Raw genomic sequence first — 24,282 nt, forward strand, 5'->3', positions numbered from 1 at the left:
GGCTCAAAACGGTAAACAAGATTAGACAGCAGCTCTACTGGCAGCATCAACCTCATTTCTAGGAGTGTCATTCACAATAATTCTTAGCTGGCTATAACTCATCATTGAGGAGACAATGAGTGACTCAAGGCTTAAAACGATCTTGAGCCATGAGTTGTACAAGCAAGAATGATAGAATCACAAAGTTACAACACAACCCATATACTGAAACAACAGTCTATTCATCTGACTGACTGCAGCTTAGACATTCAGTGCCAAAGTTAAGTCAAATACAATGAAAGTGATGTTCAAGAGATAATAGGAACTGCAGACACTGGAGAATCTGAGATAACAAAGTGTAGAGCTGGATGAACACAGCAGGCCAAGCAGCATCTTAGGAGCACAAAAGCTGACATTTCAGGCCTAGACCCTTCATCATAAAAGGGGGAGGTGGAGAGGGTTCTGAAATAAATAGGTATAGAGGGGGAGGCAGATTGAAGACGGATAGAGAAGATAGGTGGAGAGGAGGCAAACAAGTTAAAGAGGGGGGGGATGGAGCCAGTAGACGTGAGTGTAGGTGGGGAGTAGGGAGGGGATAGGTCAGTCCGGGAGGACAGACAGGTCCGGGGGCGGGATTAGGTTAGGAGGTAGGAAATGGGGGTGGGGGCTTGAGGTGGGAGAAGGGGATAGGTGACATGAAGAACAGGTTAGAGGGGGTGGGGCTGGGCTGATTTTGGGATGCAAGAGGGGGAGGGGAGATTTTGAAGCTTGTGAAATCCACGTTGATACCATTGGGCTGCAGGGTTCCCAAGCGGAATATGAGTTGCTGTTTCTGCAAACTTCAGGTGGCATCATTGTGGCACTGCAGGAGGACCAGGACGGACACGTCGTCTAAGGAATGGGAGCGGGAGTTGAAATGGTTCACGACTGGCAGGTACAGTTGTTTATTGCGAACCGAACATAGGTGTTCTGCAAAGCAGTCCCTAAGCCTCCGCTTGGTTTCCCCGATTTAGAGGAGGCCACACCGGGTACAGCAGATACAGTATACCACATTGGCAGATGTGCAGGTGAACATCTGCTTGATGTGGAAAGTCTTCTTGGGGTCTGCGATGGGGGTGAAGGAGGAGGTATGTAGCACTTCCTGCAGTTGCAAGGGTGTGGTGGGGCAGGTGAGGAGTGTGGAGCGGTCAGGGGGGTCACGGAGAGAGTGGTTCCTCTAGAAAGCAGATAAGGGCGGGGAGGGAAAAATGTCTTTGGTGGTGGGGTCGGATTGCAGTTGGCGGAAGTGTTGGATGATGATGCACTGGATCCGGAGGTTGGGGAGTGGGAGGGTGGTATGTGAGGACGAGGGGGATTCTTTTCTGGTGGTTATTGCAGGGATGGGGTGCGAGGGATGAGTTGCGGGAGACACGGTCGAGGGTGTTCTCGAGCACGGGAGGGATGTTGCGGTCCTTGAAAAACGAGGATATCTGAGATACACAGGAGTGGAATGCCTCATCTTGGGAGCAGATGCGGCGGAGGCGAAGGAATTGGGAATAGGGGGTGGCATTTTTGTAGGAAGGTGGGTGGGAGGAGGTGTATTCTAGGTAGCTGTGGGAGTCGGTGGGCTTGAAATGGACATCAGTTTCTAGGTGGTTGCCTGAGATGGAGACCGAGAGGTCCAGGAAGGTGGGGGAGGTGTTAGAGATAGTCCAGGTGAACCTGAGGTTGGGGTGGAAGGTGCTGGTGAAGTGGATGAACTGTTCGAGCTCCTCGTGGGAGCATGAGAGGGCGCCCTTACAGTCATCAAAGTAATGGAGGAAGAGGTGGGGTTTCGGGCCAGTGTAGGTACTGAAGAGAGACTGTTCCACATAACCTACAAAGAGGCAGGCATAGCTTGGACCCATGCGGGTACCCACAGCCACCCACTTTGTCTGTAGGAAGTGGGAGGAATCGAAAGAGAAGTTGTTGAGGGTGAGGAGAGGTTGGCTGGGTGGATGAGGACGTCAGTGGAGGGGGACTGGTCAGGTCTGTGGGAGGAAGAAGCAGAGGGCCTTCAGGCCATGTGCATGGGGAATGCAGGTTTATAGGGACTGGACATCCATGTAAAAATTAGGTATTGGGGACCAGGGAATTGGAAGTTCTGGAGAAGGTGGAGGGCGTGGGTGGTGTCACAGACGTAGGTAGGGAGCTCCTGGACCAAGGAGGAGAAAATGGAGCCCAGAGAGGTGGAGATGAGTTCGGTGGGGCAGGAGCAGACAGAGGCAATGGGTTGACCAGGCCAGGCAGATTTGTGGGTTTTGGGAAGGAGATAGAAGCGGGCGGTATGGGGTTGGGGAACAATAAGGTTGGAGGTCACCTGAGGTGATGGGGTTGTGGATGATTTGGGAGATGATGGTTTGGTGCTCGGTGATGGGCTCATGATCCAGGGGTGGTAGGAGGTGGCGTCGGAGAGTTGGCATCTGGCCTCGGCGATGTAGAGGTCATTGCACCATACTATAACTGCGCCTTCTTTGTCCGCAGGTTTTGTGGTGAGGTTGGGATTGGAGCGGAGGGCTGCACGTTCTGTGGGGGAGAGGTTCGGGTGGGTAAGAAGGCTGGTGAGGTTGAGGCGATTGATATCTCGACAGCAGTTGGAGATGAAGAGGTCGAGGGAGGGTAGGAGGCCTTGGGGTGATGTCCAGGAGGAGGGCTTGTGTTGGAAGCGGGAGAAGGGGTCAGTAGAGGGAAGGTTAGGCTCACAGTTAAAGTAGTAAGCGTGGAGGCGACAGAAAAACTGCTCAATGTCCAAACATGGCTGGTATTCGTTGATGTGTGGCTGGAGGGGAACAAAGGTGAGCCCCTTCAAGTTCTCTTACAGAGGGCACGTTGTAGGATAAAACAGGAAAAGAAAATGGGGGTGGAAGGAAACGAGTGAAGGAGACAGGAGCACAAAGATGAGGGAGAAAAAGGAAAATGTTGGGATGTGGAAGAAAAGGAAGGAGAATAGGCGGGAAATTTAGAGAGATGGCAGATAACATGCAGTATATGCTCCTGTTTTACTCAGACTCATGGGAAGCCCACAAGCAAATCACTTCACCTGTTTATGCTTCTTGATGAATGAGAGAGTGCCTTTTACTATAGAACAATCGATCAATCATTTCGAACAGCTCTTCCCTTGAAGATACATACCTGCTATTGTTCCTGTCCAGGGGAGCCTTCTTTTGCACTGATTCTAATAGGAACGCTGGCCTTCGTGGCTGTAACCTTATCGGACATGCAGGAGGTCTATTAATAAAATGGAGAGCTCCATTAATCGTCAAAAGAAGACAGTTTACATATTCTTTCCTCTATATAATTTATAATGAAGTTTCTTCCTTCTAAATCATTTCAGAAAGTTGCGTTATCGACTATTCTCTAGATGCACAAAGCCCATCACAACTCTGTGATGATGGTGCTTTTGGTCCATTAATGAAGAATTTGAATAATGCAATTTACCCAAAGCTGTGGTATCCATGTTTTCTTTGCTACATAGCAGTATTATATGTAGGACCAGTCCATTGAGTCTGCTCCACCATTAAATTAGATCATGGTTGATTTGATCTTCCTCAACTTGCACTGGCACAGAATCATCTCACTTCCCAATGTTCCTATATTAGGAGACTGGGTTTTCACAATGCTTAACACAACCTCGTGGATAACTTCATGTACATGATGCTGCAACATGAGGATGACCTGATCTCCTTATTTCCCAAAACATCTCTGAACCATTTTTTTTTCTAGATTGGTTAAGCAAAATCACAATAGCTCTTTAAAAGTAATTTAGTTAGTTTGTGGGAAGTCTCCCTTTTAATTTCCAGGTTTCTCCACACGTTCTCAACTTATGAATCATTTCAGGTCACTAACAAGTCCCAAAGTATTACGAGAGGAAGACACTTCACTAACTTTGGAGTCAATGAGCTTACCACACAGATAGAAATAGAATTACTTCACTTACAAATTGGTAAAATCCATGTCTCCATTAGGCAGCCTCGTTGGTAAACTATCATATCTGACGGGATTCAGTGGAACCTTTGAAATCCTTTCCTTAGATTCACTCTTCAAGATCCCTGTTTTCGTACTGAAACCATTTCCTTTAGAAACCTCAGAAACTGGTAGCTTGAAAACCACAGATTTTTTGCATGTCACAGCAGAGGACTTGTGCTTTGAACTCTCTCTCTTGCAGAGCGCTTTTTGTTTCCAGGTCATAGCACAGCGATAGACAACCTGATGGAGGCTATATGCAGTCTGAGGAGACATATTTAAAGTACAATGAAGATAGAATTAAGCAGCACACGTTATAATTAATAGATTGTGTAATCTTCAGAATATCCATTTTGTGCTTAATGAGCTTTATGATTGGCACAAAATTCACATGGTTCCAAACAACATGGATGACTCCAGAAGATCACATTAGCTGAGAGGAATAGGTCATAATCTTAGAACATTACAGCACAGTACAGGCCCTTCGGCCCTCAATGTTGTGCCGACCTGTCATACCGATCTCAAGCCCATCTAACCTACACTATTTCATGTACATCCATATGCTCATCCAATGACGACTTAAATGTACCTAAATTTGGCGAATCTACTACCGTTGCAGGCAAAGCGTTCCATTCCTTTACTACTCTCTGAGTAAAGAAACTACCTCTGACATCTGTCCTATATCTTTCACCTCTCAATTTAAAGCTATGTCCCCTCGTGCTCGCCGTCACCATCCTGGGAAAAAGGATCTCCTTATCCACCCTATCTAACCCTCTGATTATTTTATATGTTTCAATTAAGTCACCTCTCAACCTTCTTCTCTCGAATGAAAACAGCCTCAAGTCCCTCAGCCTTTCCTCGTAAGACCTTCCCTCCATACCAGGCAACATCCTAGTAAATCTCCTCTGCACCCTTTCCAAAGCTTCCACATCCTTCTTATAATGCGGTGACCAGAACTGTACGCAATACTCCAAGTGCGGCCGCACCAGAGTTTTGTACAGCTTCACCATAACCTCTTGGTTCTGGAATTCGATCCCTCTATTAATAAAAGCTAAAACACTGTATGCCTTCTTAACAGCCCTGTCAACCTGGGTGGCAACTTTCAAGGATCTGTGTACATGGACACCGAGATCTCTCTGCTCATCTACACTACCAAGAATCTTACCATTAGCCCAGTACTTTGCCTTCCGGTTACTTCTACCAAAGTGCATCACCTCACACTTGTCTGCATTAAACTCCATTTGCCACCTCTCAGCCCAGCTCTGCAGCTTATCTATATCTCTCTGCAACCTACAGCATCCTTCGTCACTATCCACAACTCCACCGACCTTAGTGTCGTCTGCAAATTTACTAACCCATCCTTCTACGCCCTCATCCAGGTCATTTATAAAAATGACAAACAGCAGTGGACCCAACACCAACCCTTACGGTACACCACGAGTAACTGGTCTCCAGGATGAACATTTCCCACCAACTACCACCCTCTGTCTTCTTTCAGCAAGCCAATTTCCGATCCAAACTGCTGTATCTCCCACAATTCCATTCCTCCGCATTTTGTACATAATCTTGTGTAAAATGAATTCACTTCAATGCAGCACTCCTTTACTAATGCATGAATTAGCCAGCAGTTTCAGGGGATTAATAGAGGAACTGAAAGTTATAAATTTCCAGAAACTGCCAGTCAGTTTAGGCACCCTAGATTCCCACAGTTTTAAGAAACTGCTGGATTTACATATTCATTCACATTAAACTCACTGTAGAAACTTGGTGATGACGAAGAGTGCAAGGAACTTTTTAAAACATTTTAACAGCAACTCCAATGGTTAACAAACATTTCTGCTTCACAAAAGTGCTAATTTAAACTCTTCAATCTCCTTACCACAAGCAGTGAATGCTCCTAATTTCAAAGCTGTAAACATCTCTTTTCTTTGACCTTTCATTCTCTCTCTCAATTCAATCTTCCTTGTCCCTATTCATTCTCCACATAAAATTCTGCCAGGACACGTACACATCTCAAAATGCACCTTTTAATTTCCCACACTTGCCTCTAATTTTTGTATATGTAACAATGTCATTACCATGTGATTACTGTTCTAGCAAAGGTTGAACCCATTCTTCCATCTTCACAAATCTGAGCGCAAAAATCTGAGTTTGCACCCCAGCCAATGACATTGGAACTACAAGTACATCGTACAAGAATCAATGAAGTGCTGTACTGTTGGAGATGCTGTCCTTCAGATGAGACATTGAACCAACGCCTTGACTTTCCTCTCAGGTAGACGTAAAAGATCCCACGGTATAACTTAAAAAAGGGAAGGGAAATTCTCAGACTGTTATTAGGTTGGTGTTCAAGTCAATGTCTGTTCCTCAACCATCATCATTTAAAATAGATAACCTGACCACTATTTCACTGCCAGTTGAGACAGCTTCGAATGCTTAAATTAGCAGCTGTGTTTCTTACATTATAACTGACTAGACTTCACTGCACTCCCTACAGTAAAACAGTTCAGGATGACCTCGGCTCATTAAAGAGTCTAAACACATGAATGATTTTCTTTCTCCTTTTCTACCTTAATTGGCTGTAATTCATCCTTCACTGTTTAAGGAGACATACATTTTGAAGTCCCAGATGGTCCTTTGCCTTTGCTAGATCATTGCCAGCTTGAACTCCTAATGAGTATCAGCTTTAAAATGTTTCGAGCTGCAGGGTATTGTAAAGTGTTTAACAAATGCTGTACATTTTCAAATGCTCTGCAGCAGCAAGACAGCCATTCAGACATCTGAATGACTATAAATTGAGAGAGGGGTATGTGCAACCAGATCTGGGTGCCCTCTATTACCAGTCACTAAAGGTAAGGATGTAGCTACAGTAGGTGGCAAAGAAGCCTTCATAGCGAGAGGATTCAAGTTGAGGAGTAGGGACATCTTGCTGCAATTATACAAGACATTGAAAAGACCAGACATGGAATATGGAGTACAGTTTGGTCTTCTTCTCTGAGGAAGGATGTTCTTTCCATAGAGGGCATACAGTGAGGTTTACCAGACTAATTTCTGGATGGAAATACTGATGAATGAGGAGAGGTTGAATTGGTTAGGATTAGGAGAGATCTCTTAAAAACATATAAAATTCTAACAGAAGTAGACATGGTAAAAGCAGGAAGGATGCTCCTGATGTTGGAGAAGTCCAGTACCATGGGTCACAATCTTGAGGATGTAGAGCAAATTACTGACAACTGAGATGAGGAGAAATTTCTTCACCCAGTGTGTGGTGAATCTATGTTGTTCATTACTGCTGAAAGCAGTTGAGGCCAAAATATTATATGATTTCAAGCAGGAGTCGGGGCTAATGGGATCAGAGGCTATGGGAGGAAAGCAAGAACAGTTGGAAAATCAGCCATAATAAATTATCATAAATGGCGGAGCAGGCTTGAAGAGCCACACGCCCTATTCCAGCTCCAATTTTCAATGTTTCTATGTAATGCTCTGGGATGTCTCAAATGAAGTAGGACGCACCTGGTTCTACTTTTTTCACTGTTACACTTGAATGAATCCCAAGGAGACCATGACTGCACAGATATCTGTCTATCATTACATACATGCACCACAAAGTAAGAAAGGTGCACAAATGCATGTTATCTAAAACTGAGGTCAAGTAAAGGAAGTCTCAAATTGTTTATACCTGACCCAGGGGTGCTGGATGGTGACAACAAGTGCCAGAGATGAGAAAACATTTCATTCAATTTTTCTGAAAAGATGCAACAGTTATGGCAGAGATACTGCACTATCACTTGGAAAACACCATTGATTAAAGACAACAAAGATTCGATGAGAATTGAGGAAGAGGGAGAATTCTGTTTCAGAAACATTTACCTTCATCTGATGCTCAGCTGCAACTTGACGGCGAAACTGCATCATGTCAGAGGTATAGCGAAGAATTGCAGCCACTCCCAACCTTAGCAGGTGACTGTGATAGGTTTGGACAGCTTTTGCAATGCGTAACTTTTTCCTACGCCGTTCCTCTACGTACATTAGCCAGGCATCGAACACCTAAAAAAGGAAACAAACTGAAGAGATCTAGAGACTGTAATGAGAGGAACAGCATAAACTGAAATATTTGTTTCAAAGGGAAACAGACTCTGAAAGACATATATGCAGTAGCTAACATCAGTGAACATCAAAGATAAAAGCTCTTCAATGGCAGTACTAATTACAAGCACTGAAGACTGAAAACAGTTGATCTACATGCTGCCAATTTTACAAGGCATAAATTGCTACAGCACTCATGTTCTAGTCTTTCACTTGAGAGCCTTCATGTTTCAGTCAGATATACAAACAACACAGAACAAAAAAAATTACAGCACAGGAACAGGCCTTTCGGCCCTCTAAGCCTGTGCCGATCCAGATCCTCTATCTAAACCTGTCACCTATTTTCCAAGGATCTGTATTCCTCTGCTTTCTGCCCATTCGTGTATCTGTCTAGATACATCTTAAATGACGCTATCGTGCCCGCCTCTACCACCTTCGCTGCCAAGGTGTTCCAGGCACCCATCACCCTCTGTGTAAAGAACTTTCCACGCATATCTCCTTTAAACTTTTCCCGTCTCAATTTGAAATCGTGACCCCTAGTAATTGAGTCCCCCACTCCGCGAAAAAGCTTCTTGCTATCCACCCTGTCTGTACCTCTCATGATTTTGTACATCTCAATCAGGTACCGCCTCAACCTGCGTCTTTCTAATGTAAATAATTCTAATCTACTCAACCTCTCTTCAAAGCTAGCGCCCTCCATACCAGGCAACATCCTGGTGAACTCCTCTGCACCCGCTCCAGAGCATCCACATCTTTTTGGTAATGCGGTGACCAGAACTGTACACAGCATTCCAAATGTGGCCGAACCAAAGTCTTATACAACTGTAACATGACCTGCCAACTCTTGTACTCAATACCCCACCCGATGAATGAAAGCATGCCATATGCCTTCTTGACCACTCTATCAACCTGCGTTACCACCTTCAGGGTACAATGGACCTGAACACCCAGATCTCTCTGTGCATCAATTCTCTCAAGGGCTTTTTCATTTATCGTACCGTTCGCTCTTGAATTGGACCTTCCAAAATGCATCACCTCGCATTTGCCTGGATTGAACTCTATAGAACAGTACAGCACAGAGCAGGCCCTTCAGCCCACGATGTTGTGTCGACCATTGATCCTCATGTATGCACCCTCAAATTTCTGTGACCATATGCATGTCCAGCAGTCTCTTAAATGATCTGCCATTTCTCCACCCAACTCTCCAATCCATCTATATTCTGCTGCATTCTCCGACAGTCCCCTTCACTAGCTGCTACTCCACCAATCTTAGGGTCATCTGCAAACTTGCTAATTAGACCATCTGTACCTTCCTCCAAATCATTTATTTATATCACAAGTGGCCCCAACACGGATCCCCGTGGAGCACCACTGTCTACAATTCTCCATTTTGTGAAACTTCCTTCCAATACGACTCTCTGTCTCCTGTTGCCCAGCCATTTCTCCATCCACCTAGCTGTTGTGCCCTAGACCCCATGCAACTTCACTTTCTCCATCAGCTTACCATGGAGAAGCATGTCAAACACCTTACTGAAGTCCATGTGTATGACATTTACAGCCCATCCCTCATCTATCAACTTTGACACTTCCTCAAAGAATTCTATCAAGGTGGTAAGATATGGCCTTCCCTGCAGAAAACCATGCTGCCTATCACTAATAAGTCCATTTTCTTCCAAAGATCCTGTCTGTTAGTATCTTCTCCAGCAGCTCACTGGTCTATAATTACTTGGATTATCCTTCCTAAACAAGAGGTCAACATTAGCAATTTTCCAGTCCTCCGGGACCTCACCCGTGCTCAAGGATGCTGCACAGATATCTGTTAAAGTCCTAGCTATTTCCTCTCTCGCTTCCCTCATTAACCTGGGATAGATCCCATCCAGACCTGGGTACTTGTCCACCCTAATGCCTTTTAGAATACCCAACACTTGCCACCTCCTTATGCCAACTTGACCTAGAGTAATCAAACATCTACCCCTAACCTCAATATCCATTATGTCCCTCTCCTTGGTGAATACCGACGCAAAGTACTCATTAGGAATCTCACTCAATTTCTCTGACTCCTCACGTGACTTCCCTCCTTTGTCCTTGAGTTGGCCAACACTTTCTCAAATTATCCTCTTGCTCCTTATGTAAGAATGAGAGACTTTGGGGTTTTTTTATCCCTGTTTCATTACCCCTTTTAGCCCTCTTAATTCTTCATTTCAGATTGGTCCTACTTTCCCAATATTCTTCAAAAGCTTCATCTGCTTTCAGTCACCTAGTCCTTATGCCTCCTTTTTACTCTTTGCTAGTCGCACAATTTCACCTGTCATCATATATTCTAGGGATACGATTCTCACTTAGGGTACAGTACAGTGTTAGCATGCAAGAGGTCTGGGGTTCAACTCCCTATGAGCCCAGGATTCTTATTTCATTTGGGATGGCATGGTGACTCAGTGATTAGCACTGCTGCCTCACAGCGCCAGCAACCTGAGTTCAAGTCCACCCTTGGGTAATGTCTGTGTGGAGTTTGCACGTTCTCCCCATGACTGCGTCGGTTTCCTCCAGGTGCTCCGTTTTTCTCACACAGTCCAAAGATGTGCAGGTTGGGTAAATTGGTCATGATAAATTGCCCAGGGATGTGCACACTAGGTGGGTTACAGGGGAATGGGTCTGCGTGGGATGCTGAGGTTCGGTGCGGACTTATTAGGCGGAAGGGCCCGTTTCCACACTGTAGGGATTCTATGATTTCTATGATCTTCTACCATATTCACTAATTTAGGTTTTTTTCCCCCCAAGTAATAAGTTACTCCATATTCTATCAAAATACAAAATCTCATACTTATCAATACTGAAATGCATATGTCAGTTATAAACCCATTCTGCAAGCTCATTAACAATTTATTGAAATTTCTAACAGTCACCTTGGTGTTAACCATCTATCCCAACCTAGTGGCATATACAAATTATAAAATGCATCTTTGATTCTAAAGCCTGCATTGTTCATGCAAATTGCGAACTGTTGTCACAGCACCAATACTTTGGGAAGCCCACTTCTCTCACACTTCCCTTCCTTTTGTTTTCTGTCGTTCAGACAGCTAGCCATTCATTCTAGTAACTGATACTCAAAAGTTCTCATGTTATTCATTAGACTGTTGTAAGGTAACCTAATTTAAGGACTTGTATCAACTTAGATAAATTACAGCTACTGCTACATTCCATATTCTCTGTTTCCACGTCAAACAATTCAATGAGGTCAGCTAAGAAAGACGTTCCCTTTTGAAATCGACATTGACAATTCATTAACGCATTTTTGATTTCTTGATGTTTTTCTATTTTCTCCGTCAAATTGTTACTTTTCCTCTTGCTACTATTGTTAAGCTGTGTTCCCAGGACATATCATGCCAGTCAACTGACAAATTACTTGCACAACTGAAGAATATAATTTCTTTATTTTCTTGAGCAAAGGATAATGCTCTATTTTCACTGTGTTTCAGTAGATGTTGTTTAAATTATAGGTATGTTTAATGTATCTGGGAATGAATTTATACAACAGAAATAAATTAGCAGGAAGGAACAAAAGTGCCTAATTACAAAGTCACGGCAACATGTTGTCACTTAACGGGTTCAGTAAATGTTACATTATATCACAGTACAGAAACAGGTCATGCAGCACGACAGGCTCATTGCTGGTGTTTTCATGCTACAACAGCCTCTTCCCACAGTTTGTCTAGCTCCATCCATGCCTCTCTCATGTGTGTATCTGGCTTCTTATTAAATACATCTATGTCAGTCACCTCAACTACTCCACCAGATAGCAACTTCCACATTCTAAACACTGTGTGGCTTTGCCAGCATTCAAGTATGTAAGACTAGCCCAAATCAGGAGAAAGTAAAAAATGATCAAGACAGGGATAAAAAAAACCTGTGTAACAGTACAAAATCAGAATCCCAATTTCATTAGCAAAAGATGGTTTTCAGAATAAAGTAACCCAACACAAAAGTGATGAACTGAACCTGAAAAATGAAGAAACTGTAACAGTGGTGAGAGGCACCAGAGAGACTATTGCAAATTAAGTAAACGAGAGAAGGAGGGAAAAGGATCCAAAAAAATACATTGGAAACAATCAAATAATGCACAGTTAATCCCAAGAAAAGCAGGGTAGAATGGCCGGAGGATTAAAAGAGGCTTCACAGAATGTCTACTCTTGTACAATATGTCAAAGTAAAATTCATCAAACTGGCCCATGTGAAAAATGCAATAAACTCAGTCTGAGATAGAGAAAGAGGAATGGTAGTGTTTAGAATGAGTGGACAATGAGCCATCAAGTGTCACAGATTGAGCATTGTGGATAGCTGGGAAAGCATGCAAAAATAGCACAAAATAGGACAGAATAAGGCAGAAATGTCCCTGCCTAAATATGGAGATGAGAATATGTGTTTCATTGTGTCTGACTTATTATCTAAATGCATACATAAAGGTGTACAAAATTCTAAACATGAAAACGTTGAAGTTGTTCCACTCAAAGGTGCCAGTAGTCCTAACTGTCAAATTGGCCAAACCAGTGGAAAAGATCAGGAAATATAAAATACAAGTGAGCTATGAAACCACTAAAACACAATGTGCCACTTTTTTCTTTAAAACCCCGGGAGCTCAGACTTGCTATTCTGAAGCCAGCCATAAGGGTAACAATAGGCAGTTACACTGATTGTACTAGTTGGAGAAGGCTTGTCAGTGACATTCACAGAATCATAGAATCCCGATATTATGGAAGCCGGTCATTCAGCCCATCGAGTCCACACTGACACTCTGAAGAGCATCTCACTCGACCAACCCCATCCCTGTAACCCTGCATTTCCCATGGCAATCCACGTAATTTGCACACCCTGGACACTATCGGCAATTTCCCATGGGCCAATCCACCTAACCTACACATCTTTGGACTCGGAAAAGGGAAGCACAGCATCTGGAGGAAACACACACAGACAGGCGGGGGGGGGGGGGGGGGGGGGGAGTCATGCAAACTGCACACAGACGGTTGCCCGAGGGCAGAATTGAACCTGGGTTCCTGGTGCTGATAGGCAGCAGTGCTAACCACTGAGCCACCATGCCATCCATTTTCTTCCCCTGAAGGAACATTAAAAGACATCTTTCAAAGTTCTTCCATAAAAATAAATACTCAAAATAATGAAGAAACTAGCCAGTGCAAACTAATGAAATTGACAAATGATAATCAGATTTTTAAAAATTATTCCCAATGACTTTAAATTGCATTACTCATAGGTGGAGAATTTTAGGTTATTGTTAAAATGTTCATTGTTTTCAACTTAATTCATTCACAGCTGTATTAAGAGAAGGACATCGGGTTACGGCTCTTAAATACATTAAGGAACACTTTTAAATGAAAGAAAAAAATGGGATTTATTATGGCAAATATTAGAATCATGAAAGAGATAAATGCAGGCAGTCATATCAAATGCAATGGGGAATAGGCCTAGTCTTAGAGGCCACCATTTAATGTGGATAAGTGCAGACTTATGCAAATGCAGAGGATGAATGTTATCTAAAGTACACCATACAGGAGTCCAAATTAAAGACAGTTAAGTAGAAAAGCAATGAAGAGTTTTATATTTCATCAATCTCACAAGGTTTACAACTAATCTGCTATGAAGCTATGACAAAGAATGGCCCATGAAAAAGGAGTACTGTAATGTCTTTGCATCAGATTGGGACTACTGGGGTTGAAATTGCTCTGAGGCAGTGGTGTGAAACAGGTTCATCAAAAAAATCAGCTTACCATCCAAATAGTAAGTTGCGACCAACTGAAGGCAAGTGCAAGATTTTACACACAGATTTCCTTGCTTAGAGTTTCCACTTTTATAGGAACTGGGGAATCACACCCAAAATGCACTGTGTAGGTCAAGTACAGATCTTCTATTTAATCACATACAGTAATACAAAAATTATGCCACTGCTACATGAACTCAGCAATCTAATTGGTGAAAATATTTAGGTTAGAGTACTGTGCAGTGTCAGTTTCTTTTTCTCCCAGGTTATTTAACACTTACAGATCACCCAAAGTGTGAGAAGTGCTAGCAAAACCAGAACTCGTAGAAGGCAACCGTTGTTGCCTTCATTCTTCACCTGTCAGGCACTTCTAATTTTCCTAATTTTCACTACAGCAAATGGGTACTCATGGCTTGCCTAAAAGTTATCAGTAACTGTTCAGACCAATTTGTTTCATGGCCAACTGATCAGTATTCACTGACTTTGGGTTGGAATCCTGCAATCATCCCATTGGAGCATATCTGACAGTCAAGTAGAAACCCAGCGGTTAGCACTGCTGCCTCACAGTGCCAGGGACCAGGTTCCATTCCACACTTGGGCGACCGTCTGTGCGGAGTTTGCACATTCTCCCTGTGTTTATGTGGGTTTCCTCCTGGTGGTCCAGTTTCCTCCCATAGTCCAAAGATACGCAATCCAATTTAGGTGGATTGGCCACGCTAAATTACCCATTGTGTTCAGGGGTGCTTAGGTTAGGTGCATTAGTCATGGAAAATGCAGCGTTACAGGGATAGGGAAGGGGGATGTGTCTGGGTGGGATGCTCTTTGGAGTGTTGGTGCGGACTCATTTGTCCAAAGGGCCTGTTTCTATACTGTGGGGATTCTAAATACGCTGTCACTTGCCATGCACACTAAGCTATGTTTCAAAATGAACACTGAAAATTAAACTGATACTTAAGAAAGTTTTGGAAGGAAGTGAAAGTTTAGTCCCTGCTGTCTCTTACCTTCCCTTGAAGTGAGAAAGACCAATGCCATAAAGCTATTGCTGTCTTCTTGGTCTCCTCCTGTTTCAACAACAGCTGCAGAGAAAACAAGGCAAATCAAATGAGATTCTGTATGAACTGCACAAACATACTGAGCAAGAAAAGCTACTAATATGGAAAGATATTCCAAGCAGTCTTTATTCTACCAAGTTCTGACAACTTTTCCCATCATATCTTGAAGTAGAGATGAAGCAAAGGGCAAGGTTTTTATGTTGGGGGGGGGGCAATTTTTTTCCCCCCTGACTTGTCTGAGGGCAGTGAACCACCAGTTACCTCACTCAAATGTCTACTGTTCCTGTGCAAACAGGGCGAAATGGCTCTGTGTCCACAGTGCAAAACAGTTTATCAAAAACAAAAAACAGCCTGCCACCTATAAGGTGAGATGTGACCAATCTAAGGCAAGTGCAACATCTTCCTGCGTCTTGGAAAGTATGGGGAAGCTAAGCCAACCAAGTTGGCATAAGGGGTATTGCAGCTAAGTCCGATGTTTTTCCTTTCTTGATATTTATACCTGGAGACCCAGACCCTGATTAGCAGATCAAGGGTGGAAACACTGGCTGATTTTTTTTGTGAATCACAGAATCCCACAGTGTGGGAGCATGTCAATTGGCCCATTGAGTCCACACAAACGCTCTGAACAGAATCCTACCCAGACTCAACCACCAACCCCCACATGCACCTCCCCACACCCTCATCCCATGCAATCCTTGTAACCCTGCACTTCTCATGACTAGTTCACCTAGACTGCACATCCTTGAATACCATGCACAATTTCCCATGGCCAATGTACCTAACTTGCACCTCTTCAGACCATGGCAGGTAATCAGAGCATCTGGGAGGAGACCCACACAGACACAGGGAGAATGTGCAAACTCCACGCGGACAGTCACTTGAAGGTGGAACCAAACCTGAATCACTGGCACTGTGAGGCAGCGGTGCTGACAAATGAGCGACAGTGCCATCGTATGTGCACATTTCACTGCTGAATCGCAAATGAATGATTGATATCTAAACATAATTGTAGCAGCCTCTACCTCTAACCACAAACCAATTCTTTCAATAGAATTGATCTGATTGTGGAGACTCTAAGGCTGAGATTAGTCAACAGAAGTTAAACGCAAATGTTATAGAAAAGGGATGGAACAAAAAGGCAAAACGCAGATCATCCAAATTTTTGGAGCAAAATAGTGCATGCACATATGGTATAAAATAAACTCAGATTAATGCAAGGCCTAGATGAAATCAGTGCATGTGAAGTATCTTATTTCCTTCTTACTTTTACTTTCCAGTCTGTGAAGTAGCATCGATAAAGTCGCTGTGCTTGAAACCAATCCCCACATCGCCGCAATAACTGGAATGCAATCAAGAACAAAAGTTTGCATCGGTCTGTTTTACACCAGGTCATGCAAGCATAATGAAAATCATTATTGTTGGCTATCATAGGTCAAAAATGTGAGAAAGATTCACTCTTTCTCTCTTTAGCAATGAGCAGTTTCACAGATACAAGCAGCTTTTAAGTGCCCACTTTTCATGTGTACACCCAGATAACGGCAAATTCTTCAGTGAGGAGGGTACTGTAAGCATTCTCAATACGGCCCACTTCTAGTACAAATCCAGATCCTACACGATTCAATATCGAGCAGACTTGTTTTTCCCTCCCTCCACAATGTCCTGGCCAAAATTCATCCCTCATTTAACAAGTTAACTGGTTCACCATCTCAATGCTATTTGGAACTTCCAGACATATAAACTGGCCACCGCATGAGCCTTAATTTCCAGCAAAGTTCCTCGGCTATGAAGAGCAAAGCTGCTCAACAAATGCAAGTTCTTTCATCCTTCAAACAATGTATTTCTGGAAGAACAATCAAATGCATGATTTTTGTTGCCACTTACTAGCTTGGGGGCTGGAGGGCTGACAAGTTATATCAACAAAGTGTTACGAGAAGAGGTTTAAATTATTCTACAGGGAGCTTTGATGATTTAATTGCTGTGGGGCTCTGAACAAGGAGAAAAGGCTACAATTTAATTTCACTCTCATGAGTATGTACAAATTGCATTAGCTATTACAGGGAACTTGTTCCTATTATTAGCCACAATAAGCCAATGCATAGTTTCATATTTCACAACTGCACTTACTCAAACGCCCTGCAGTAGGCCATCTTAATAATTCAATCCACAAGACCCTTATGGGCGCCGTTTGTGGATCTATATCACTGATCTGCAACAAGAGGTACTGAAGGGTCCAGAAGCACAGAATCAGACACTAGGAGCAAGAGAGTCTGGAGGATAGTAATACGGACACACTCTCCACATCACAGTGTTAAACACAAATCACAGCTCATGCTCAGACTGCTAATGTTTAATGAATCCAGGATGGTGCATTCTTTTCATGGAGAAAATTGGAAATAAAAAATAAAATGCTAAAAGCATTCCACAGTGTGAATCTGGAGGAACACAGCAGGCCAGGCAACAGAGGAGCAGGAAAGCTGACATTTCGGGTTGGGACCCTTCTTCAGAAATGAGGGAGGGACAAGAGATCTCTGAAATAAACAGACAGAGGAGGAGTGGGGCTGGGGAAGGTAGGTGGGATGATGATAGGTGAGTGCAGGTAGGCATTGGTGAGGATTGGTCAGCAAGGTAGGAGGAGCGGACAGGTAGGAGAGAAGGCAGACAGGTCACGGAGGTGGGGATGGAGCCAGTAAAGGTGAGTATAGGTAAGGAGTTGGGATAGGGGTTGGTCAGTGAGTAGGAAGGGGTGGGTAGGCGGGAGGGAAGACAGACAGGTTAATGAGGCAGGGATGAAGCTAATAAAGGAGAGTGTAGGTAGGAAGTTGGGGTGGGGGTTGGTCAGTGGGGTGGGAGGAGCAGACAGGTGGGAGAGAAGGCTAACAGGTCAAGGAGGCTGGGATGAGAGGGAGGTAAGTCATTCTGTTAAGTTTTGAAGCTTATTCAATGAGCGCAACACTATGCCCACCGTTGCCAGCTTTTAATTACAGACAGTACACTGTCAGCAAGCTATCAGTAAGGAGGTAGAACGTCAGTTAATTTCAGTGACTTCCATTAAGCTGGTTTTCTAATCTCATTTTGACTGTGCAATTTAGTATAATGGCTGGATTCCCTTTGACATGTAGTTTCCCTGTAACAATTTCTTTATACTCACGATTGCCCTCAAATAGTGGGCATGATGCTGTTTCCAGGAAAGCAGACACTTCTTCATAACCTTCTGTCCATAGTGTTGGGCAGCAGCCTTCATTTTGTCTCGTAATATTACTGAGCTTCGACTGATCTGCTTCCAATGGGAAAACGCATGCTGCAGCTGAACTAGGGTAGACAGAAATAAAGTGATCATCGTCGCTACTCAACAGCAACAACCCAAGAAAGAAATTCACCATGATGAGGCAGGATTAAAAAAAAACACAAATCAGACTGCTCATGTCTAAAGAACCAAGTCTGTGAAATGGAGTAGAATATATGTTAGTCAAATCATTGCTCATCACTCAAACACTTGCTCTTTCTATCTTATTTCAATACTTAGTTCCTTTTGTTTTCTGTGAAACATTCAGGAGTTACTGCTGCCACTTATAATGAGCACTTCTTCAGGGACGTGAGTGCAGGAGTGTGAGAGGAAGGGAGACAGAAAGTGTGAGGGAGGGAGAAAGTGTGTGCAAGGGGGGGGGGAAGAGAAAGAGAGAGAGAGAGAGAGAGAGAGAGAGAGAGAGAGAGAGAGGGAGACACAGACAGACACACGCACATTATTGGTCAATCATTGAGCTTGCCGGGTCATTTCTCAGCTTCAACTTTTTACTACTTTCTATCACTCCGAGCTCTCACTAAACTTGAGACACAACTATTTTCATTTCTTGAAGGAGGTGTCCTGAAGGAACTAAGATGATTGGCATATCCCACCTTTCTGATACTTAGTTGGGGTGATTGAGTTAAACGTGCTCAAATAATGATTTTTGCTCCTCTCAGCAACAACTTATGGGGGATAGCAAACGTTAACCCAAATCAAGACAGTAATGGAACAAATTAATTAAGTGGTGAAAGTAATAGTTAATGGATTTAAATTAATTTGGGAGGTGAAGGGCAAGTAGAGACAAAAAAAATTAGCAGAATTAAGATCGGAGGTCAGAGATCAGGAAGATAATATATAGCAATAAAAATTAGAAAAGTTCCAAATATCAAGGTTCCAAACTGTGAAAATGGAAAAATGTACAAAGAAGTATTAAATTGTACGTACGTGGCTGTCTGTGATTTAATTAATAAGCTGCAGTTACAGGTTGCTGCACAGGATTATGACGTGGCTGTAGCAGAGACACGGTTCAAACAAGGTTCTTAATAATCACAGTTGCCAAGCATTCAGGAATAAGAGATCAGGAAAACTAGGGCAAAGTGGGGGCGGGGAGAACGTGTGGCAGATTTATTTATAGATTTATGTTACACAGCTAAATAGAAATGATTTACTTAATGTTAATCCATTTGGCTTGAGTTGAGAAACAGAGGGAAAGATGTTACACAGTAAAGAGCCTGTTATAAATAATGAGCAGGTGATAGAAGAGCAGATATTCTGGCAAATTTCAAAGGAGATTAACTAAACAAGACTTGTAATATTAGGAGACTTTCAATACTTCAATACGAACTTTGAAAACAGCACTAGGCTGATTACCCCTTCCCTAAATACCTTGAGGACAGAAACATCTGACATGCATTTTCAGGGCAACATCAATAGCCAATATGTGCTCATTGCGACCAGGAAGGCAACACTGTTGGTTCTTGTTCTGTGAAACAGGCCAAGTGGAATATGTTACAGTTGAAAATAATCTAGCAAACAGTGATCACAACACAATTTGGTTTAGAGAAATCAAGAAAAAAGACCAGAATATAAGGAAGGCAAAACTACTCAGCTGGGTTAAGGCTAATTGCAGTCATTTTCAGAAGGAATCTAATGAAGGTAGGTTAGAAAAGTTGATCACAGAGTAAAGCAGTTAACAGGGCAATTAGAGTATTTAGGGAAGGGTAGTTCATCAGATGCAAACTATTTATTGTTTCTTTAAAAAGTGTCCCAATGTAACTGTTGCATGAAAGCAAAAGAAAATAAGTGTTAAATAGGAGAAAGAGGAAGCCCAAGACAATTGTCAAGGGCAAGATTCACCGAATAATCAGAAACAATTTTTTTAATTCGAGGAGGGAATAGATGAAGATAATATAGTGAACTGATAGATCACGAGAAAAGATTACAAAGCAACCTATAAGTGAACTATAAAACATTTTAGGATCTTTTAAGTGGTAACATTTAGCTCGGAGAAGAGTTAGAACAATTAAGTATCCAAGGGAAAAACTTCATGTTGAAACAGAGGATCTGGCCAAAGTATTCAACGAATATTTCATCTGTCTTCAGAAAGAAAGCAGCTAATGTTTAGGTTAGACAAGTGGGAAATAATGGACAGAATAATAACAGGGAAGAATTGCTAAAAAGATTAGCATTACTGAAAGCTATGAAGAAAAACTGGTTCAAATTGAACTGCACCGTGACCCAATAGTTAGCACAGCTGCGTCACAACACCAGGGACCTGATTTGATTCCACCCTCATTCATCCTGAATGAAGGGTCTAGGCCCGAAACGTCAGCTTTTGTGCTCCTGAGATGCTGCTTGGCCTGCTGTGTTCATCCAGCCTCACATTTTATTATCTCATAATTTTGAACACCTCTATCAAATTTCTGTTTAATCTTATCGGTTTGATGGACAAGCACATCTTCGCCAAATCTCTGCCCATGACTTAAGTTCCTTATCCCTGGTACCATTCCAGTAAATCTGCTCCAATATCCTCTGCAAGACCTTGAAATTCTTCTTCGTGTAGAGTGCCCAGTATTAGATATGATAACCCAGCTGGGCCAATTCAGTGTTTCCGAATGGTGCACAGTGCAGGATAGAGTATACAAGAAGAAAGAGCAGTTACTACTTATGTAATGGGAAAACAATAATGTTGGATAATTTAAATCCATACATAAACTGGAAAAAATTAGATTGGCAATGACAGCCCGGAAGATGAGTTCAAAGAATGTTTTTCAGATAGTTTCTTAGAGCAGCATGTTTGGAAACCAGCCAAAGGAGCATGTTACACTGAACTTAGCAATGTGTAATGTGTCAGGATTAATTAATAATCTCACAATGAAGTTACACCTAAGTAGCAGTGACTATAACATGATTGAATTTTGCATCCAGTTTGAAAAAGAATGAGTCTAAATCTCATACTTTCAACTTAAAGAGCATGAAAGCTGAGTGGCCTATTGAATTAAGGCACTGCAGGATAGATCAATTGAGTAAGTAGCAGACATTTATAGGTGCATATCAGAATAAATATCTTCCTATATAAAGAAAAAGTCCAAGGTGAGGACCCACATTCTGTGGTGAACTGAAGCAATTAGGGAGAGCATCAAACTTGAAGAAAAAAAGCACACAATTGTGTGAAGATGAGTGGCAAGTCAGGTAATTGGACTGAAGATAAATATAGATAAAGGTTAATCAGGAGAAAGAACTTAGAGTATAAGAGAAAACTATGAATTTTAAAAGTAAAAGAAGTGTAAAAGCAAGAGTTTCTCCAGATATACAGGAAAGAAAAGTAAATGCTCATCCAGAGAATGAGAATGGAGAATTAATGATGGATAATAAGGAAATGGCAGAAGAAATGAACAAATATTTTGCTTCTGTCTTCATGACGGAGGCCACCAAAATCATTCCAGTAATGGCTTTAAATGAGGAGACAGAAGGGGGAGAGAAATTTTGTGAAATTACAATCTCTAGATTCCTGAAAGGTGCCATCAAGTGGCAAAGTAGTACATACAACTCCTCTAATCTAGAAGGGAGAGAGGCAGAAAAAAGGAAATAGCAGGTAAGTTACACGGGGAGAGTGCAGGGAAGTGGAGTTGAAATGCCCATCAGCCATGGTTTAAATGGCGGAGTGGACTGGATGGGCCCAATGGCCGTACTTCCACTCCTATGTCTTATGCTCTAAGTTTTCTTGAAATCTGTCATGTGTAAGTCATTAGAATTGATCGTGAAGGAAGTTGTAACTGGACACTTAGAAAAACTCAAGGTAATTGGGCAAAACTCATCACAGCTTTGTGAAATCGTGTTTAACCAATTTATTGGAGACCTTTGAAGGAGTAACATGCTGTGGATAGCCCGGAGCCGGTAGACAAGCTATATCTGGATTATAAGAAGGTATTCAACAAGATGCTACAAAAACAGTTACTACACAAACAGGAGTTCATAGAGTGAGTGGCTTGCCTTATGCAGAAAGGTTGGATGGGCTGAGCTCATCTCCACTAGTGCTTAGAAAAGTGAGGGGTGATTTGATTGAAGTATACAAGATCCTCCTTCAAAGAGTTCCAAGGATCTAGGGGATACTGTTTAAAAATTAGAAGCTGCTCTTACAGAACTGAGAGTAGAAGAAACTTTAGACCACTCTGCCTCAGAAGGTGACGGAGCCAGGATCATTGAATATTTTTAAAGCAGAGGTAGATAGATTCTTGTTAGACAGTGGAATTTAAAAGAAGGATTTAGGTGGGATTGTGGAATGCAAAGTACAAACAGATCAGTCATGATCCCACTGAATTGCAGGACCTCAGTCTCAAACTCGTAGCTCAACTTCATAAGTCTTTCTCCATGCCTCTATTAATAAGATCAAGAATCCTTTATAACAGCCTTCTGATCTCACCTCATCAGCTTCTAGGATGAATGTACCTAAATTTCAAGGACTCGCTGTTCCTGAATTCTCTTCAATGTGGTACCATGCGGACTACACTGCTTCTCCTCAATCTATCTGCCAAAATGAATCACTGCATGTTTCATGTTAGTTTCATTTACTATACTTTTGGCCATTTCATCTGCCTAAAGGCATTTTCATGAAGTCTATTACCATCCTCATTTTTACTCTATTTCCAAGTTTCATAACATCAGTAAACTTTGAAATTATATCCCAACTGACATCAAAAGGTGATATTCCCAAAACAGATTCCTGAAGAAGCCAGGGGTTTAATTTCGCTAGATTAAAAAGGAGCCGTATACTGCCACCCTTAAATTTAATTCCATTAATCGTTTTGATATTCTGCAGGTAGAGTCCATTAAATTCCTAAAGTGCACATTGCCAAATTTTATCAAATGCCTTTTGAAGATCAAGACACATATTTACAGAACAAATTATATTCTGTTTGGCTCAAACAATGTTTTTATTAGTGCGGAATAAAGCATGAGACTAAATTCAAAAGACAAGTCACTGATCTGAAATATAAGGTCCTTTAATTTGTAATCTATGTAAGATTCTTCAATTCCATATTAATGTGTAAATCTTTTCCTCTTAAGTTGATATTCTACAAAGAAAATTACTTAGAAAACTTGTGAATGCAGAAATATTTCAGAGATTGATCATTTTTGAACCTTCAAAATCATTTATTTTACAAAAATACCAAACTTAATAGATTCATTACACTTCAGTCATTAGCGATCACCTATAATGCTATCAAGGTCTTTTTATGAAACATCTTCCATTTGGGGAGGCATGGTGTGTGGGTTATAGGGGTGGGATGCTTCAAGGGGCGGTGTGGACTTATTGGGCCGAAGGGCCAGTTTTCACACAGTAGGGAATCTAATCTAATCTAATCACCATTCTTTAATTATCCTTAATTAACACACCGCACTAAATGAATTTAGCATAAGATCTACCAGGGGAAGCTCACAGTTCAGATGCCTGAACAAACTTTATACGACTCACTAAACCTCAAGTCTGGTCTACGTACATTTATTGTTGCTCCATTGTACTTTAACTGGTTGAATGTCAGTGGTCTTATTCACTCTAATTCATAATCAATAATTTTCTTTCTGCTTTATCCATAATTATGCACAAAAAACATCCACCAGGATGGCAGACTGATTAGCAAGGTTAGATCACATGGAGAACTAGCCACTTGGACATAGAACTGTCTCAGAGATAGAAGACAGAGGGTGGTGGTGGAGGGTTGCTTTTCAGACTGGAGGCCTGTCACCAGTGGTGCACAAGGATCGGTGCTGGGTCCAGCTTTTTGTCATTTATATAGATGATTTGGATGCGAACACAGGCAGTACAGTTAGTCAGACTGCAGATGACATTAAAATTCGACGGGTAGTGTACAAACAAAGAGGTTTACCTCAAAGTACAACGGGATCTTGATCAGATGGGTCAATGGGCCAAGAAGTAGCAGATGCAGTTTAATTTAGATAAATGTGAGTTGCTGCACTTCACAAAGGCAAATCAGAGCAGGACTTGTATACTTAATGGTAAGGTCCTGGGGAGTATTGCTGAACAAAGAGACTTTGGAATGCAGGTTCATAGTTCCTTGAAAATGGAGTCCCAGGTGGTGAAGACAGGGTTTGTTCATTTGGTACACTTGCGT

At 42.2% G+C, this 24,282-nt stretch overlaps 1 protein-coding gene across 5 annotated transcripts in view; it reads right to left on the reverse strand.

Moving 5' to 3' along the window:
* sfi1 (SFI1 centrin binding protein) overlaps window positions 1–24,282 on the reverse strand; it is a 117,453-nt gene that overhangs the window by 26,403 nt on the left and 66,768 nt on the right. For 4 of the 5 annotated variants that reach the window (XM_059655149.1, XM_059655150.1, XM_059655147.1 and 1 more), the window contains exons 23-28: window positions 18,014–18,174; window positions 16,130–16,204; window positions 14,815–14,889; window positions 7,831–8,007; window positions 3,935–4,224; window positions 3,130–3,225 (exon numbers count right to left, since the gene is read on the reverse strand). In XM_059655149.1, the coding sequence (XP_059511132.1) occupies window positions 3,130–3,225; window positions 3,935–4,224; window positions 7,831–8,007; window positions 14,815–14,889; window positions 16,130–16,204; window positions 18,014–18,174 (874 nt within the window). The remainder of the gene's footprint in view (window positions 1–3,129; window positions 3,226–3,934; window positions 4,225–7,830; window positions 8,008–14,814; window positions 14,890–16,129; window positions 16,205–18,013; window positions 18,175–24,282) is intronic. The other variant, XM_059655151.1, reaches the window with a different exon arrangement.

The sequence above is a fragment of the Stegostoma tigrinum genome, chromosome 26 (genome assembly GCF_030684315.1).
Source record: "Stegostoma tigrinum isolate sSteTig4 chromosome 26, sSteTig4.hap1, whole genome shotgun sequence".
Classification (NCBI taxonomy): domain Eukaryota; kingdom Metazoa; phylum Chordata; class Chondrichthyes; order Orectolobiformes; family Stegostomatidae; genus Stegostoma; species Stegostoma tigrinum.